The 20,551-nt window shown below is 40.6% G+C and overlaps 1 protein-coding gene across 1 annotated transcript in view; it reads right to left on the bottom strand.

Moving 5' to 3' along the window:
- BIRC6 (baculoviral IAP repeat containing 6) overlaps positions 1–20,551 on the bottom strand; it is a 320,140-nt gene that overhangs the window by 207,639 nt on the left and 91,950 nt on the right. The window contains 5 exon segments of the mRNA XM_073338417.1: positions 6,595–6,810; positions 9,750–9,881; positions 10,496–10,623; positions 12,265–12,402; positions 15,319–15,452. Of these exon segments, the coding sequence (XP_073194518.1) occupies positions 6,595–6,810; positions 9,750–9,881; positions 10,496–10,623; positions 12,265–12,402; positions 15,319–15,452 (748 nt within the window).

Below are 20,551 nucleotides of genomic sequence, written 5' to 3'. Positions count from 1 at the left end.
AAAGAAAAAAAAAGGATTTAGATGTTATTGAGTTAGAAAATTTTCCATTCTAGTATGCCACATCTAATGAACGCAAAGTAATGAATACACAAACATAAGGAAGGAAAGGCTAAAGTAGAATAATTGTCATTTATATTCAAATAGAATAGTACACAAATTTAAATTCCATCCATATAAAGAAAATGTTTGGTATTTTAAGAAGTTTATTGGCAATCACATGGGAAGAACCTTCTAACTTTAGATTGATCTTAAGAGAAATGGAAACCTGTTTTGCAGAAACTCATAAGTATAATGAAGGGCAGCCATGATGCTGCTCTGCCAAGTTACTCAGGTGACAAAGGTCTTTTCTGTCTATAATGCCACAAATCACATAGTAGCGAGTCCTGATTCCCTCAAGAAATCATTTCCTGAGACACTAGGCAAATTAGTATGTAACCATCTTAGCATCAGCTATTTTAAGGCTCTATGGACCTGGCCATTTTGGATGTAACAAGACAGAAAAGGTAAATGAGTGGTATCTACATGCTATATTATAGGCTGACAAGGTGGGTGAGGAAAGAAGGAGAATCCAGGGAACTACAGACTGGATCAGCCTCACCTCAGTCCCTGGAAAAATCATGGAGCAGATCCTCAATGAATCAATTTTGTAGCACTTGGAGGAGAGGAAGGTGATCAGGAACAGTCAACATGGTTTCACCAAGGGCAAGTCATGCCTGACCAACCTGACTGCCTTCTATGATGAGATAACTGGCTCTGTGGATATGGGGAAAGCGGTGGACGCGATAGATCTTGCCTTTAGCAAAGCTTTAGATACGGTCTCCCACAGTATTCTTCTCAGCAAGTTAAAGAAGTATGGATTGGATGAATGGACTATAAGGTGGATAGAAAGATGGCTAGATCATCAGGCTAATGGGTAGCGATCAACAGCTCGATGTCTAGTTGGCAGCCAGTATCAAGCGGAGTGCATCAGGGGGTCAGTCCTGGGGCCGGTTTTGTTCAACATCTTCATTAAATGATCTGGATGATGGGATGGATTGCACCTCAGCAAGTTTGACACTAAGTTGGGGGGAGAGGTAGATATGCTGGAGGGTAGGGATAGGGTCCAGAGTGACCTAGACAAATTGGAGGATTGGGTCAAAAGAAATCTGATGAGGTTCAACAAGGACAAGTGCAGAGTACTGCACTTAGGACGGAAGAATCCCATGCACTGTTATGGGCTGGGGGACTGACTGGCTAAGCAGGAGTTCTGCCAAAAAGGACCTGGGGATTACAGCGGTTGAGAAGCTGGATATGAGTCAACAATGTGCCCTTGTTGCCAAGAAGGCTAACGGCATATTGGACTGCATTAGTAGAAGCACTGCCAGCAGATCGAGGGAAGTGATTATTTCCCTCTATTCAGCACTGGTCAGGCGACATCTGGAGTATTGCATCCAGTTTTGGGGCCGCCGCCACTACAGAAAGGATGCAGACAAATTGGAGAGCGTCCAGCAGACGACAACAAAAATTATGAGGGGGCTGGGGCACATGACTTATGAGGAGAGACTGAGGGACCTGGGCTTATTTAGTCTGCAGAGGAGAAGAGTGAGGGGGGATTTGACAGCAGCCTTCAACTACCTGAAAGGGAGGGGCGGAGGGGTTCCAAAGAGGATGGAGCTAGGCTGTTCTCAGTGGTGGCTGATGACAGAACAAGGAGTAATAGTCTCAAGTTGCAGTGGGGGAGGTCTAGGTTGGATATTAGGAAACACTTTCACTAGGAGGGTGGTGAAGCACTAGGAATGGGATACCTAGGGAGGTGGTGGAATCTCCATCCTTAGAGGTTTTTAAGGCCTGGCTTGACAAAGCCCTAGCTGGGATGATTTAGTTGGGATTGGTCCTGCTTTGAGCAGGGGGTTGGACTAGATGACCTCCTGAGGTCTCTTCCAATCCTAATCTTCTATGAAATATCTTTTATTGGACCAAATTCTCTCATATCCTAGGACCAACATGACTACAACAATGCTGCATACATATTATAGGCAGAACTAGCAGAACTACCCATAGTTAAGGTTGCCTACTACTTTACATTATAATAGACATCCTGTTTTCCATTGCTTGTAACGTTGTCAAACTAACAGTTTGGAATAAAATTTTCAATGCTAGACTGAGTTTTAAGAAAATTTCAACAAAAGCTGTTGGGCTATTTATGAGAAAAAGGTTACTGAAAAATGTTTTCCAGTGTTAAGTTCTTAACGTTGCTCAATGAAACAATTATAGCACTTCCAGGCTTTAAAGAAGGGATTGAAGTTTGCCAGGGGATCCCGTCAAAGACATGCCTTGTGCTGAAATATAAAAATCCACCCAAATATGGCTTAACTGTAAGAGTGTTATTACTTGACCAATGAAAGAATCAGAGGTCCTGTGGAAAAAATAGTATGTGAACCTGTAATTAAAGACTTTCATAATGAACATGCACTACAGTTACCTGTGAATCCTTAACAGAGCCTCCTAGATCAGTGATTCCCTAATTTTTAGGTGCTTGACTTTGCAACCTAAATATTCCTTAGTTTTTGTATGCAACACTTAATATAAAACTTTAGAGCTTTATGAATATCTAGTTACACCAGAATCTCTCCAGAGCACACTGAAGACTTGGACAAAGTGTCAGGAGAATTCTCTCCTAAGTAGTACAGAAAGGGGAGTTTAAGTTGGAAAGAATAACTTGGGACCTTATGTCACCATCAAAAATAAGTGTACGCAAAACCCTCTATTTAGTTGTGTTTGGAGAGAATACACCTTCCAGTGCTTTGGCTGGTTAAGATTATTTGCCTAATGGCTAGAGCACTGACTTATTCAGGTAGAACACCTTTTCCCAAGTATTTGGTTCTATTGTAAAAACTGGAGTCTAGTAAATAGCACAGGACTCAATTTATATATCTCACGAGAATTAAGGGCTCAGTGTCACCTTCTGTGATTTGAAAGAGTGGGTCCAGGCAATCTAACCATTGCATCTTTAATCATTGGGTCCCCTCTTTGGCTGGTGAGATGGTTGGATACAAATAAGCCATGCTCAATAACATTACTTATGCTGGAGAAAAAAGCATTACAGAGCCACTTCTGTCCATATGCCTATTTCTGGATGAAAACACACCTGGCGGGAGTTACTCTAACTGTTCATACTAGGGTTTGGACCTATTACCTGATCTGGGTTTCCCTGTAGCATCCCAAGTCTAGTTCTTGCCCCAGAAATAAAAGGAGATTCTTTCCCATACCATTTATAAAGAGGAAGAATGGCCTTGTTGCTACAGCACTGAGTTTAAGGACATACCTACACTACAACAGCTGCTACAGCAGCACAGTTATGGCGCTGCAGCTGTGCCGCTCTAGTGTGAGACAGGGTTGGGCCAGATGGCTATAGGAGAGTAATAGAAGGCAGATATATTAGCCCCAGGCTAAGTATGTCCCTTTTCCCTGGGTAAGGTAACAGGGAAGGTTCCAGAACAATCAGGAACCTTCTGGAGACAATTAAGACAGGCTGATTAAGACACCTGCAGCCAATTAAGAAGCTGCTAGAATCAATTAAGGCAGGCTAATCAGGGCACCTGGGTTTTAAAAAGGAGCTCACTTCAGTTTGTGGTGTGCAGGTGGGGAGCAAGAGGCACTAAGAGCTGAGAGTGAGAACACGAACTGTTGGAGGACTGAGGTGTACAAGCATTATCAGACACGAGGAGGAAGGTCCTATGGGGAGGATAAAGAAGGAGTTGGGAGGAGGCCATGGGGAAGTAGCCCAGGGAGTTGTAGCTGTTCCACAGCTGTTCCAGGAGGCACTCTAGACAGCTGCATTCCACAGGGCCCTGGGCTGGAACCCGAAGTAGAGGGCGGGCCCGGGTTCCCCCCAAATCCTTCCAACTCCTGGTCAGACACAGGAGGAGTCGACTTGAACTGTGAGCTCAGGAAAACAGCCAAGCTGAGGGCTGCCGTGAAGCTCCAAGGCAAGCAAATCCGCCAATAAGCACAAGACCCACCAAGGTAGAGCAGGAACTTTGTCACAAGTGTCATAGTGTAGATGACTTCCTACATTGATGGAAAGGATTTTTCTGTCAATGTAGGTAATCCACTTCTCTGAGAGGCAGTAAATTTTTCACAGCCCTGAGCAATGTAGCTAGGTCATCCTAAGTTTTAGGTGCAAGATCAGGCCTAAAAGAGATTTGGAATAAATACCAATCTCTAACAAAAACTCTCTTCTTTCATTTGGAAAGTCACTTAACCTTTATATATTCCTATACCCCATTTGCAAATTGAAGTTTATCCTTTTAACAACCCTGAGAAACAGGGATGCATTTGGTCTCTGAGTTAACCGGTTCTTACTGTTACACCTCCAGATTCCACGGATTCATAATGTTACAAATGATGTCGTTAGATTCTTTTGGCATTGATTTGACTTCATTGTTGTCCTGAGGGCCATGACTTTCTAGGTTGTTGCATCAGGACACTATGGTTATGGCAAAGTACACTGTTGCCAGTGAGGCTCCAAGAGCTGCTGAAGATTTTTCAAAACCTTTTAAGGATGGCTCCTATCTTCTTGCCCATGGGGTCTCATTGAAAGAAATCATCCTCAATAGGAATTGCCATGGATGCCTCTGCTTCATCAGTCTTACAGAAGATGGGGAGGGAGAAAGAGAATTTCGGATGGCTCTATGATTCTGTACTTCTTCAGAACTTGCCAAAAATGCTCTTTGTAAGAATTTTCCCACTTTTCTAGTGGTTTCTCTGAAGAAGAAACAGAAGGGAAGAGCAAACCCTTAGTTTCTGATTGGAGTTATTCTCCTTGGCTTTAGCCTGCTCAGCCTCTGTTTGCCTGGAGCTCTCTCATTAAATGTGAAGCTAAAGGTCTTGGAAAGGAGGTTAGGGTCTGGAGCAGTTTGGGGCTTTTTTCTGTGCCACTTGGGTTTCTTTTGCCTTTTAATGGGAAACTGGTCCCACAGGGACCAGCTTCTTCTTATCTAGTGTGCCCTTTTGGATCTTAGCCTATGTAGATATAGGATCCCTGAATCCCCACATTCCTCATCCCCTGAAAGTCAGCTGGAGAGAAAATACAGGTGAACATTCCAAAAGCAGCACAGATGCTCCTCTTAAGTGGAGTAAGAAGAAACCAGGACTCTGCCAATTACATTTAATTTCAAAACTCCACCTCAGGTTCTTGATTTATCCATGAGGAGTCCATGTTTGGGGAATCAGTTTGCTGAATCTCATGATCTGCCCTTGTAGAGGCAACTAGGGGACTTTGGCCTGCTGGTAGGAAGGATAGTTGGGGGCCACCTACAAGCTGTTTTGACTGAGCCTCTTTTCATTGCAGAGAAGGTGGTCCATAGGCTGGAGCAGTCACAGCAGAGCTCTCCTTCTGTTGCTCCTGAGAAGGGCTTCTTGCTCTTCCGCTTCCTCCATTTGGCCTGATCCATGATAATGAAGGAGAAGGAAACAAAGAATGGGCTTGGCAGGTAATCCCTTTCAAGGAACAAAGCACCCAATATTTCAATTTTCTTGAGTCAGGGGAAGAAAAAAGAAATATTTTGTTTACAACTACTCTAAAATCAGATTTGAAGGTTAGGATCACAATGAAGACAGCAGCACTGGATTGCTATTCTCTTTGCACATCTGCTGGCTGAGAATCTGACACAAGAACGGAAAGAGCCTGGTCAAGTCCTGGAGCCTGTGGACAAAACTAAACTGGATCTGGTATCTAAACAAACTGAGGTGCAGTCCAAAAGTTTCCAAAGGGTGGGAAGGTCAGTTTTAATTATGCAATTCTAAAAAAGTTTCAGAAAGCCTCAAGGAACAACCACAAACAGATACAATAGATTGCATCCAAGTTCTGGTTGTAAAACTGAAACAATATGCTTAACAAAAGCTAAAATGAGGCATCTGAAAGCTTCAAAAGCTCCTGGTTACTTTTGTCTGCAGTTAAAATGAAATGAGTATGTTCTTTATATGAAATCTTTATTTTAAGCCAAAACATGACCCACCTAACTGATTTTGTATGGAGAACTTTCCTACTGCAAGTGACAGTGCTCTAAAGTAGGTTATTTTAAAGGAAAATAGGCTATAACTTACTGTAATAATGTTACTAGTTGTTAATATACTAGTTAGTTATGTGTATTTGATAATACAGTTTGAAAAAAAAAAGTAACAGCTTTCTCCTTTATTATTAGTATGAACAAAGTATACCATCCATAAAGTTGTGTAGAGCTAAAATAAGTAGATAAATTGTTCCCGTCTTAGGTTTACTTGCACCAATTTATTCTAGCTAAACTGTACTAATGTAAAAGTATCTTTTAAAATGGTGCTCTGTAGGAGATACTTTGCAAACATAATTCCATTATGTAACATTCAAAAACTGGAAAACATGGGAAACAGACTACTAGGGATCACTACAAATTCAATAATAAGTATTTTTAATGTATCCTCAAGAAAAAGCTAAAAGTAGCATCTGAGAGATATTTTCATCAATACTACGCTGAAAGAATACATGCTCATACCACATACTTTAGGATAATTCTTGATAAAAAATGAACTTCACTTTAACAACCCCACTGCCTACTTTTGTAGCATTCTGTTTACCTTACAAACAAACAGCAGTAGATCTGCGTGGCAAGTGAAGTCCATTGACAAAAGAAAGAGCGCCAGCTTCTGCACTACTGAGATACAACGTTCATGTGCCAGAGTAAATGGAAGTGGCTCAATTTCTGGAGTTTCCTTTGTCGTCGATACTTCTGTGTCTAAAGTAGAACGAGGCCACTCTGCAGTCCGACGTAAGCGTATTAAATCCTTGAAATGCTGCATAATTACAAACCAATATAAAACAAGTGTTAAATTTTAAACTAAAATGCCCATTTTCTGAATGTAAGCATATCAGGAGTTGGAAAAATGTAACAGTACCTCTAGAACTTTTTAATAATAATGGAGAATCCCACACTCTCATATTGGACCTATATTAAGATTATATGGGAACGTGGCATAAATTTGGGTTGGTTGCATTGCTTTCAAGTGACAAAACCATAAGTGTGTAATGCAGTTAATCTTACACAAGGGTCAATCAACTTTCATACTATGGCATAGCTTTTTAAAAATTTATTTAGATTGAATTTAGTAATATTGTATTAAACTACCATGGGTTCAGTTCCTTTTGCTACAGTTTCAGCCTAAACAGAACCAAGCAATGACTAAGACTGTAGTCATACTCACATCCTCAAAGATATTCTAGAGTCTGACAGAGCTCTCAACACCATTGTGTATTCTGTATACTTACTTTACAGAAAAAGTGTTTTAGAAACTTGACTCTTAATTGATACTATTTTTTCATATTCCTACACCTGTTCATGGATACTTAGCTACCACAAATTCAAATGTATAGTACTCAGACACAGTAGTAATTTATAACTGAAATTTATAACCCATCAAGAATACTGACTTCTCAGTTCTTTGTTAAACCCTGGATTTGTGCTGGAAATGGCCCAACTTGATTATCATACACATTGTAAGGAGAATGATCACTTTAGATAAGCTATTACCAGCAGGAGAGTGGGGTGGGAGGAGGTATTTTTTCATGCTTTGTGTGTATATAAAAAGATCTTCTACACTTTCCACAGTATGCATCCGATGAAGTGAGCTGTAGCTCATGAAAGCTTATGCTCAAATAGATTGGTTAGTCTCTAAAGTGCCACAAGTACTCCTTTTCTTTTTTAGTTCTTTCCTAGTGGCTAAAGAATTGGAACTGCAGAGATACAGGGCCTCAACTACCCTGCACAAAGAGAAGTAAACATGTGCACGCTGGTGGCAGACAAAATACTGAAGACTCAAGCTATTTGAAAACCTACAGACATTTCTTCTTGACACGTACAATCAAGGATTCTTTGTTACACTGTATAAATCTTGTGTCACACACTTTGTACACCCTGTGGACCACCCTTCCATTGCTTAATTCCTGCCTCTCTCTTTGGGATTGATTATATGGTAATCAACAGTCTGCAGTTGTCATTTCTAGTACTAAAAAATTGCAAGTTGGATACCTTCAATTTGCCACTGTTTGGGCAGAATCCTGTGCTATTTTAACAGTACCACCCCTCATCCCCCCATCTTTTTTTCCAGAGTGAGCAAGGGTCACTGTCTTTTGGCTGCAGGGGTTTTTTTGTTTTTGTTTTTTGCGGGAGTGGAGACAGAAGGAAATCTTTGTCTGGACAGGGTTTTGTTTATTTTTAAAATAAGCATGGCAGCTGTTTGAAGCTACTACCAAGTTTGGAATGCCTTAAGTTGTCACTGATAAGCAGGTGATGTGGTCAAAATTGCATAATTTTGTAATTTATCATATACATGGTATGTACATACACACAATCGATAGGTATTAATAAAGATCATAGTAAATGTGGAAGGTTTTAATGCAACATATTTTCTACACAAGCAGGACTGCTGTAAAGTGAATCCCACACAGCTTTAACCAACAGCATATTTCAGCCAGTGCAGTAGTGCAGGTGTTTAAAACTGTGCCACTGACTTATAAAACCTGCTGCACTCCACTGTTGAGTCTTCAATTCCAGGATTGGCCAACCAGTTCACTTACCTGCTTCACAGTTGGCTCAGTGGCTGAGTTCCTTCAGCCTTTGTAAGAGTTTGCTAGCAGGCCTACTATTCCCCTCCCCTGATCACCTATGGAGTTCCTTCTGTTCCAACTGCAAAATCTTTCTGGCCCTTCCATTACTGTGCAAGGGAAAAGTGACTACATGGTAACCACTGCAAGGAGGGAAGTGGTTTATCGTTGCTGCTATAGAAGAGTCTATTTCATTTAAGAGACAACTCAAGAATAGAGCAGGAAAGTGAAATTCATGACAAAAGAGGCGTGTTAGTGAAAATGCAGCACTTGATAAAATTTGCTAGTGTTTCTTTAACCCTACTTTTTCCAATGGTAATTATAAAGTGGCATGCTTATTTCTCTTTATAACCTCTATGCATCTATGATCCCTTAAAGACTTTCAGAAGTCCTAATAGGTAACAAGATTTCCAAAGCCTAAAGATTTCCAAAGGTAAAAATCTAAATGGATATCCAAGTCTGGTATCTATGAAGTGAGTCCTAATTGTTTTATGCTCACAGGAATGTCCATACTGCCTGCGCCATTTCTGTTGGCAGACAAGGCATTGAAGTTTAACTAGACTGTTCTCCGAGCATGCCTGGGTTTGTTTTCATCCCCAGTATCCAGAGCTCATAACAAGAAGCAAGGATTTATATGTTGCAACCATACTTGTGGAAAGCTAAACTTCCTAAAAATAAGCACAAGTGTTTTCAATACAGCATTTGTTTGCTTTGGGAGGAGGAGGACTGGCATGCTTACTTTTTGGCTACTCATCCAAGACAATTTCCTTTTAAAAAAAACACCACACTCATAAGTTAGCCATATGAAGCACACTTTCAATTCTTTATAGACAAGTGCTGTCAGGTGCTTATTGTGTTTTATAGACTAGTTTGACACTACAAACGCTTCTAGGTTATTGATGATTTTGGCTATGATCAGCTAAAAGGTGGCTGGAGCAGAATCAACCAAAACATTTTTCCCAAGCCAGACATTTACAGATGGCTGCTGAATTCGACAAACAGAACAGCCTTGATAAGAGCCAGAATGAAACACTTTTTTGTATAAAGTCAACCCAGGACAAAAATGATTTTGCAGGAACAGGTCTTTTCACACAAAAGACAACAAGTGAACTGCAGTTTCAGAACATCATACCTTTGAAGTAGCCTGCTTTAGTTTTGCCTGTTCTACTAAAAGTTTGTATGATGATCCTTTGTTGCTTTGTATTTTCTCTTTTTCCATCTGTTCCACCAAAGCCTTCTGTTTTGCTTTTAATAAGTTAAGTTGCTAAAAGAAAATGTTAATAGGAAAAACAAAAAAATTAAGCAATAAGATGTGAAAAGGATCAGTATTTTCATATGATAGTAAACTTCAATTCAAATTGCAACTTGAGCCTTTTTTAGTTTAGTTTTTGTACAACTTTAAATTATACAACTTCAGTGGGCTGCCAGCAGAGTCAGAGCAGATTAGGTTTAAGAACCATCAATATTAAGAGAATTTTTAGATACGAACACAGGGTCACAGAACCTGTACAGATGTATTTCAAAGTGAACACAGTCTTATAAATGATATACTGTTGAATTACAGCTGGTCAGCCTCCAGAAGCTTGCACTCAGATGTTTGCTGATTCACCAAAAATGCAAAGTAAGTTTTACTATCAAATACGGACCACAGGGAAATATATAACAATATGCTCCACAAGACTAGAATGATTTCAGCAGATCCCATGCCCTGCAGTTTGAGATACATGTCAAGAGAGACAGACAGCTTTTAGCTACAGAACCAGGCCTTTGAGAAAGCAAGATTGAATGAGCTCCAGGCCCAAAGCTAGAATTTTAAGAAATAAGGTACATTACTATAAGCATCTTACATTAAAAGTGCCAGTACACACTGAAAGTTACCTGTTTATGATGAACAAGTTGCTTTCTGATCTTTCTGGAGTACAATCTATCTAGGCTACTATTGCCTTTAGAAGATCTGCTCAGGCTCTGGGTATGTAGGCTATTATTAATAAAACTCCATTGGTTGCCTAATGGGAAGAAACATATATCAAAATTTGAGGCTTACTTTTAACAGTTCCTAAAATAGTTGAGAGCAACAATAAGAAGTCATTCTATAAACTAAATATAAAAATGGAGCATTAAATTTAAGGCTTCTACTTAACTATCTGTCACGCAATCCTCACTTTAGGTGGCAGCATTACTGCACAGCATGAAAAGGTCAACAGTACAATTTTGCATTTACTATTTTCAAGTTCTTAAGTATGAAAGGAAAAAACAAGACTAGTTTAACTTATACAAACCAAAAGCACCCATAATGTGAGCACTTATCACTCACATTTCTCCTCTTGAAAGATACTACTTAAAAAAAAAAAACCCAAAAAAACCCACACAAACAAACAAAAAAAGACCAACCTGCAACAAAGCTAGAAATTGAAATACACTTACTCAAACACACCATTCTCCTCACACGTTAGCTACAAACAGTCACACAAACGTCAGGTTGACCACACCACACCTTAAGTACGGGCACCATTGTCCAGCTTGCTAGGGGAAGGAGTATAGCACTTTACAGGTGTGGTGTGAGAGAGACGCACAGAAGCTGCTGAAAACGTAGTGTGGGTTAGCGTGGTAATGTTGACTCATCCCCCAGGTACTGGAAGGGCCGGAGAGTTGACCAAGAGCAAGCCTGGTGGGAAAAGTCCCTTTTCTCAGGACTAGGAAGAGCAGCACTCACCCTCCTTCCCCTTGGAAATGGCAAAATACTAGGTTTGGTCTGGACCCATTGTGGGCATTGCACTAGCTACTCCTTTCTCAGGGGGCTGAGAAGGAATTTTTCCCTCACCACCAGATTGACCAAGATGATGCAGTGGGGTTTTTGCTTTCCCCATAGCAGGTTCATGGAGGCTTTGTTATGGTGAACAGGGAAAGGAGTTAAGTAATGAGTTGTGACATCACAGCCTAAGTGTGGGGTGGATGTCCAGTGCAGGTACTCCACAGGGAAGGGATACAGTGACCAGATAAATGGTTTGGTAAAGGACTTAAAAGGAGGTGTTTGTTAAGGAAGAGGAAAGGGGGTCCTATGACTGGCATGGCAGGGAGTCAACCCCCCCTTTCCTTTATAATCTATTCAGTGGGAGAGGGGCGAGAGAATACGATCAAGTCCCAGCAATGGGTTGGCTGGGGACCAGGATGGAAAAAGGGGGCTGGCAGAAACCCCTCGGTAGATACTGAAATGATCATGGAGTTATTTGAACTGTACACTTTCATCTGCCAGGTAGCCCCAGACATCTAATAATAAAGTTGCAGCTAATTAAACTATATCCAGTGTCTCCTGTCCTTTTTTTGGTTTAACAACTCTCACAATATTATTGACAGTGTCAAAATATTTTGTGTTTCTTAAAGCTCTAGCCCCTGGTATCATGGGATAACGTATCTCAACTCTTTTTTTATTATTATTTTAAGTTTATACCCATCATGGCTGTGAAAGAGTTTAAAAATGTAAACCATAAATGGTTCAAAAATCAGAAGGCTAATAAATAGATCCCAAGTTGTATTTTTAAAATCTCATGATTCTGACTCATTTTTGAACATGAGCTGGCAGTACTGAACATTTTACAAAGATCTCTAAAATCTAGACTTGAATTAGAAATATTGTAAGTGTTCCATACCTGTCAGGAATCTCTCCCTCTCTTTTCCATTCAAAGGCTTCTTGGCTGTTGCTGCTTCATCTTCAACAGTTGCCACGTAGTCTAAGAGTCTGGATACCAGCATTACAACCCAGCTGATCATGGGAATGTCCAATACCCCTTAAACAAGTAGGTTTTAGGTGACATTTGAGTGATTTAGTAAATTTTTGAAATTATAACAATCAGAAAAGCAATGCTTAAAGAATTCCCACGCGGACATTTTATGGTGTTCTAGGTAATAAGGGTTCCCATGTTTCCCTCCACAAACAGAGGAAAGGACTTGCACTCAAGAATCACTGTGTGGGGGCTCGGAGAGCACAGAAAGAAGTTGGGAGGAAGGGAATCATGAAGAGCTGAAGTAAGGTCCAAAAGCAAAGATCACAATTCTTCTTGTCAGATGAAAAAGGAAACAGAAGGATTCTCCCTCACCATTAATGTCCCCTTGATTATGAACCTTGGTAACAAAAGGCAAACAAGGCCCCACAAACAAAGGGGCAGTTATTCTTCTCAACCCGCTAACATTCCCCTGTTTTCCACAGATTGGCTCCTCAGCAAGCTAGCTCTCATTCTAAGTGAAATCTCAGCCAGTTGCTGGGAAAGCTGAGACCCTCACATTGAGGCAAGATCTAGACCTCCTGCAAATCGATAACACTAATATCATTCGCAAAAAGAAAAGGAGTACTTGTGGCACCTTAGAGACTAACAAATTTATTTGAGCATAAGCTTTCGTGAGCTACAGCTCACTGAAGTGGTACACACTGAAGTGGTACTGTAGCTCATGAAAGCTTATGCTCAAATAAATTGGTTAGTCTCTAAGGTGCCACAAGTACTCCTTTTCTTTTTGCGAATACAGACTAACACGGCTGCTACTCTGAAACTAATATCATTAGTGCCTACATTGGCCTCACACACACTAACAGGGTGGGTGGGGATTTTTGCATGCGAGTCACACAAAACCTACTTGTACATCACACAAGAAAACCTTTTGAATCAATGAGTCATTCTTCTGTCCTCAAAACAGTTATAAAACACACTAATTAGTGTGTATCAATGGCCATCAGCCTACAAAAGCAAACAGGTCACTCAATCAATGTCTTTAATTAAATTGCGTGCTTATATAGACACAACAGGCACCAACAGGCCAAAGATTATTGTGTACCACATTGCAGGCTAAAATCACATTTTCATATCTATGTGAAAGTACTATATTTAAGCAGCACATTTAATAACTGCTTAGTTTTTATACAGGACATTTTGTCCATTTATCTCAAAATGCTCTGTAAACTCACGTATCATTATTTCCAATTTACAGATAAGAAAACCAAGGCACAGAAGCGACTTGCCCAAGGTCACACACCCAGTCACTGGCAGAGCAAGCAACAGAATCCAGGCATTTTGACTTCCCCACCCGGTACTCTGTCCATTGGAACATACTGCCCCATCCTAAATAGGAACAGAAGAGACTTAATGGTAGGGCCTGGAACTGGCAATGCAGACTAGAGGGATAAGAGGTAGGATGGCTAATCTGGGTGACTCTTGTTGCAAATTAGTCCAGGTTTCAGACTTAAAAAAACAAGGAGTCTGATCTACAGTATAGGAGTCCGGTCCACAAAAAGATGCATGAAAGTTGTTTGAGTTTGGGGGGTTTTTTTGTTTTAAATGATCATACTAAGTCTTTTCCCCCTATCCAGATCAATATCTCTGTTCTTCACTCTCTCTTAATAGCTAAGTAGTTCTTAAACTCTCCTCCTTTTTTTCCCTCCATCCCAAATTTTAGCACTCCCCCTCACTTTCACTCCAAACACCTGCTTTTTCTCCCCTACTGTTGTGTCTTGTTTATTTTCTGACTCTTAGCTGAAGGACTAATGAGAGAGATCCATTAGTTTCTCACTCCTTTTCTTGCTCCCTACATTTGATGCTTCTTCTCACCCTTTCCCCTCTACTGGGAATTCTGTCACACTTGGCACTCATCACACACTTGGTAATTCCCTAGTGTTCACCTGTGCTGCCCAAGGGGAAGAAAGCTGGAAAACCAACAGAGATGAAGCTCTGAAGTCCTCAGTGAACAGGAAAAGTGATGCAAGATAAGGAAGAAATTGGCAACTGTGGGAAGAGGGCAGAAGGGGTGGAGGAATTGCAGAGGCAGATCATAAGAACTTATGCCAACCAAGTGTGAGGGTATGGCAGTGCTAGCCTTTGGTACACTGATGGGGAGCAATAAGTCTACTCCCCTCCGTCACTTACAAATCTTTGTTTGGGGGATTCAGGATAGCAGGGAGGAAGAGAGCACCAGCTGGCATTTACCAAGCTTGCAAACTCATAAATCCAAGCTGATGAGCCTTGTATAACTTTGTAAGTGTACATGAGTTAAGGGATGTTCCATGATTTAATATTTTCACAAATTTCAAAGATAATTAACTGATTTTCTTCAATTTTGTCATGATTTTAAGAAGATGTACAAAGCGAGTCTAGTTTGGAGAATATCAATTCAGTATTTTTAGAGAGCTATGAACATTTAAAGTCAGAAAATTTAGAAAAACACATATTTAGCAAGTCATGAGTTAAGGGCACTTTAGCTATGCACTTAACACAATGTTATATTCTGCAGGCTCTATTAATTTTCAAACAGCCATAATTTGGTCAAATTAAATCCAACGATATTTGGTAAACAAGCAAAGACTAGTTCCCAAAGAGAACTGTATCTGTGCCTAATTCTGAAATTCAGCTATTTTTGCTACAGCTGTCCGAAACCACAGTGGGATAATCTTTTAAACATGTAAAGGTCCTTTTCATCCTAACTGAACAAGAACAGTGAGGCAGATTTTGCTCAAAACTTCAAGGAAAAAAAGTCATGTTTGGGCAAAGACCAAGAATGTGAAATTTTAACACCCCACAAAAAAAAATCAATGTTTCCAAATAAGCAAAAAAGGGGATTTTAACTTAATCTGCTTTGATAGTAGGTGCAATCAGGCTCCTGTTATGAAAATTAGAATAAAGATCTAATCTGAAAATATAGCTCCTAAAATGAAGAACTACCTTCAGTACGCCTGTGCATAGGTAAATGAGGTTGCAGAGGTGACAGCAGGTTATCCAAGAGATTAAGCAAACTTTCTAAGACACCACTGTTGCTAAGTGACCTTTGGCCAATGCAGGAAAGCAACACGAAGACCCTAAAGATAAAATTAAAAATGTTTAACACACTGAACAGTTCTCTTCAGTTATAATTCTTATAAAAAAGCATTTAAAGCAGTAATACTTCTTGGAAAATACATCAAACAACATTTTCACATGTTCAAATCAAAGATCAAGGAAGGTAAGGGTAAAAAACGAACGCTGTAGTTCAAAAAGGTAGGCAGGGTTCTATTTGTACTATCAGAGGGACAATGTAATATTATAAAATCTGCAGTTTCTCATTTTAACTGTAAGTCATCAGCAGTAACTTACCATTAGAAGCCTGCAGAGTTCCCAATCTATGCATTTTCTTCACTGAGAATTGACCAGTTTCATTTCCTATTCTACTTGTCCCTACTTTTATATTATAATTCTGTGTATTGTAAAACAATGAACATTTGAAAGCATACACAGACTAAATTCCCCATCCACCACAATACCCATACCACATTATTCCAGTGTGGGTGCACTCCTTTTGCCTGAAGTGTAAGGTTTTTTGTAACCTTCATTTTAATAATTTACCATCATGTTTTCCCAAAGGAACAAACTCTTCTATTTAACTGACAGCAGGTCATCAGGAGGGAATAAGATGATTACTTCTTGAGGGCACCAGGCTCAAAAACAAAGTTCCGAAATAGCACTGCTTTGAGTTTGCTGGAACACCTATTCGAGCAAGAGAATTTTCCCACCTTTGACTCAAAGAATCCAGGAGGACAAGGGAGAGTTGAAGTGGCAGCAGAAGTTTTTCCTATTTGAGATAAAGTGAACAGGCTGGCCCATGTGTTATAAGCCTACAAAAGCCTGCACACCCCAATACAGCAGCCAAATATTTATGGCTGATGTTCCGAAAATTTTTATCATCTTTTTAAAGAACAGTATCAAATCTGAATAATCAAGATGACTAATGGCTAGCCTTGAGACAACGCAAGTAAGTTCATTACACTTAAGACCTGGGTTTGATTCTAAGCCCGTCTTTTGCTCTTACTCCAAAGAGGTTGGACCTGTGTTCCAGATGCTGCTGATTTTATATTTCTATGGAGCTGCTTTCAAATCACCATCTTACTTCCTAAACCACTAGTAACTGAGATCTCTGTGATGAAAACCCATCTAAGCCTTGCAAAGAAGAAAGTGGCTCATGTTGCTGTGAAGCAACCCCTGCAAATGTGGAAAGAGCATCTCCAGGAGTCCCTATCCAGTCCCTCCAAAGCACAGATATGTTGCTAGATCACTAACACCACCACCGAAAAACAAGAAAGAACTGTGATTCACACTTATATTTTGCTGTTGTATTTCCTTGTAGCCATCTTTGAAGCGAGCAGAAGGAAAGACAGACATAATGGGTACAATTCAACCACACTGGGTAAGAAAGAGACAATGTTTTTGTTAGGACAAGTGACTGAAAAAGTTTAATACTAGCATTTGAAGTGTCATCATTAAGTTTCAGAGTTAACAGTGAACTGCAAAAACCTCATCAAAACCAATCCCAATAGCCTTTGTGAGATCCCAGAAGAGATAAGCCCTATATAACTATTAAATGTAATTAGCAATGTTTGTGTAGAATTTGATACACTTGTTGCCTATTAATAATCCAAGAAATCTGAACTGCAGATCTCCTGATATGCCTGCTCATAGTATTTAATACGATGAACAGAAATGTTAAAGAATCATTACATTCCTTTCATTCATTACCATAAGGTATTAAATCCAAGGGATTAGTAATATTCAAAAAAGAAGATTATGGATAAGAATATCCATAGTTGCAGTAAGCAGAATAAAAGTGGACAATGGGATATAAACCACAATCACTCAGAAAACAGGACTACCACTAACTTGTTTGGTATTGAGGAAGCAACTTCCTTTATGGGAGTTATTTTATAAATTATGTATTATGGGGTTTGTCTAAAGCACCTATTCCAGCTAGAGCTGCATGACATTTTTGTGTCAAAAAATGTACATGCTGAAAAATTAAGTTTTGCTCAACCCAAAACTATTCATGAAATTGGGTCAAGTTTGTCAAGTAGTTACTGAACTGAAAAATTGAAATGTCTTGGAAATGCTGAAATGAAATTGTTCATTTTGACATTTTATTTTTTGGGCTGGCAGAGGAGTGGTGGTGTGGTGGCGATGGCACTACCCTCTTTATAACTTTTAGCCCAGTGGCTAGGGCACTCAGCTGGAATTTGACACACCCAGGCTCAATTCCTCCTCTGTCTGATGTGAACAAGGAAGGTGAACTACAATCTCCCGCATTATAGGTGAGCTCTCTAGCCAATGGACTATGGGATAGCCTGGTGTGGGTCACACAATTTCTCCTATTGAAGCTGTTCTACTTTTTTATAAAAATTTAAGTCATTGGACCAGGGACTTGAACTTGGGTCTCACATATCCTAGGTGAGTGCACTAACCTATGCAATAATTCTCATTTTTCCCCCCCGGCGCAATAACTGTTCATCGTCATTATGAACGTCTATGAATCGCCATTACTGCTCCCTTTTTTTTTTTTAAATGCCCAAAAATGAAATGAAAAATGTCAGGTCTCGTTGAACGAAGCATATTATTCAATCCAACGTGATTTATTTTCTGAGTTTTTTGTTTCAAAACAGAAGGTAGCAAACAAACAAACAAAAAAACCAGTATTCACCAAGCTCTAGTTCTGACAACAGCAGGGAGAGGAAACCTGATTAGTGGTCTCTCTTATGCTCATGTTGTACTTATGAAGTTATTCTGCAAAGAAAAAAAGGATTTTTATCTGCTCCAGTTACTCAGAATTCTGAGGTATTTGTTAAAATACAGCTGTAATTAGTCATCCTCCTTGGCCTCACTTCAACAACTCATGTATACTTTTTAGTCATGGGTATTTTTCGTAAAAAAAAAGTCATGGATAGGTCACATGCAATAAAAAAAAATTCACAGCCCGTGACCGGTCCATGACTTTTACTATATATCCCTAACTAAAACTTGGGAAGAAGGCCACAGGTGCTCGGGGGGCTCTGCATGTCCCTGCAGCTCCTAGGCAGCGGAGGGGCCAGAGGGCTCCACGCACTACTCCCGCCACAAGCGCTGACTGTGCAGCTCCCATTGGCCTGGAACCGCAGTAAATGGGAGCTGCGAGGTGGGACCTGCGGGCGCAGGCAGCGCACAGACACCCCCCCCCCCCCAGGCCTCTCCATCTAGTAAGAGCTGCAAGGCCATGCCAGTGGGAGCCGGGGAGCCCTGCACCCTGAGCTAAGAGCCCCCCAATCCCCTGACTCTAGCCCTGAGCCCCCTCCCACACACCGAAACTGCTGCCGCTAGCCCAGGGGTTGCCCGGTTCAGGCAACCCCTGAGCCAGCACCAGCCGCTGCAGAAGTCATGGAATCCATGACCTCCCTGACAGACTTGCAGCCTTACTGTAGTAATTACTGCAGTTACTCACTACTGTTACTCACACCTTCTTGTCAACTGTTTGAAATGGGCCACCCTTATTACCGCTACAAAAAAAGTGATTTTTCCTCCCTTGATATTCTACTGTTAATTGAATTGTCTCATTAGCACTGATCCCCCACTTGGTAAGGCAACTTCCATCTTTTCATGTACTGTATATACATACCTGCTACTGTATTTTCCACTCCATGCATCTGATGAAGTGGGTTTTAGCCCACAAAATCTTATGCCCAGATAAATTTGTTAGTCTGTAAGGTGCCACAAGGACTTCTCGTTGTTTTTGCTGATACAGACTAACACGGCTACCACTCTGAAACCTGTGACTAGCTAGGAATTTAAGGTCAGCCACTATGACACTCCCTCACCAACCCAGGCAGGGGGCCCAGTTTAGGAGGGGTCTGGCCAGAGTAGGGACACCCTAACCTCCACATTGAACTCTAACCCTGAGGTCACTGCCTCACTCCTGTATGTAGCGTGACCCTGCTCCCCTGCGAAGGCCTCTGAGATCATTGCTTTTCCCCTCCTATATAATCATAATATTTACATATGTGGACATCAGGTTTTTCACCGTTTTTTAATCAAAATCAACAGGATCCTGAACAGATGATGTTTTCAAAAAACATCATGTTACTGAGGGGTAAACATTCCATTGAATTGAGTGTAAGGCCTCACTTTGCTTGGCCCACTAGATTTCCCTGATTTTATTTGGGCTAAAGAATGACTACAGAGCTGGACAATGGTCGAGTTTAGATGAATTCACACTCCTGCTGTGGGACCTGAAAATGTCAATCACTATTTTAGAGATAAGTATGGATGTCGAGGTCAACCAGAGATCCCAGTAGGCTTTTTATCATTGATGGGAAGGGCTACTCATCTAGTTGTCTAAGTCCCTTATACTAAGGGACAGAACCATGGTTTCCCAATGCACAGACATCCACTGCGGAGATGCGAGACAAAGACACCCAAGACAAAGGAAGGTAACAGTGCACTAATGAGGCTCCTGATACAGAGAATGTCTTGCACAATGATACTGGCCCATAGTTATAGATCAAGAATTACTGAGTCATGGCACCACTTTGACCAGAAAAGTCACAGTACTTGGGAAGAGAGTTCTTCAAAGACCTGCTACATAAACATGCCAGCAAAGTGAACGTGGTACTCGACAGCTGAACTGACTCCTGACTTCTAGTGCAAGGTGTCAGGGAATAAAACTAAATCAGAGATCCTCAAGAGCAGCGTGATATGGTCCTTGACATCCAAGCTTGCATAGCATGATAACACTGTCAAGTTTCAAAGACAATGAACTTCCAAGAGGCACAAAACCTATATACCTGGCACTGACACCTCCAAACATTAGTCCCAACAGGTGGAGTTTCAGGAGACTCAAGTTTTGACATGTGCAGTTACTGGACGCACAGCACATAGCATGAATGCAACTGTAAATCTCTTAAAGGGAAAAATAGGTACAAAGTGTTCTTGGCCACCACAGAAATGACAGAAGGGCACAGCTTAAAGCGGATAAGTTATGAGAAAGATAAATTCTCTCAAGAGAAAAGACAGAGGCAGTGACTGCCATCACTGAATACCTGCTCACTGCCTCTTGAATTCACAGCAACAAGCCGGTGGATGGAGCCGTGCCCTTTTGTAAATTTTCATATCAAGATCAGCACACAAT

The sequence above is a fragment of the Lepidochelys kempii genome, chromosome 3 (genome assembly GCF_965140265.1).
Source record: "Lepidochelys kempii isolate rLepKem1 chromosome 3, rLepKem1.hap2, whole genome shotgun sequence".
NCBI classification, from domain to species: Eukaryota; Metazoa; Chordata; order Testudines; family Cheloniidae; genus Lepidochelys; species Lepidochelys kempii.
Note: the sequence above shows the minus strand (reverse complement) of the source record. Positions and strands in the feature narration are given on the sequence as shown.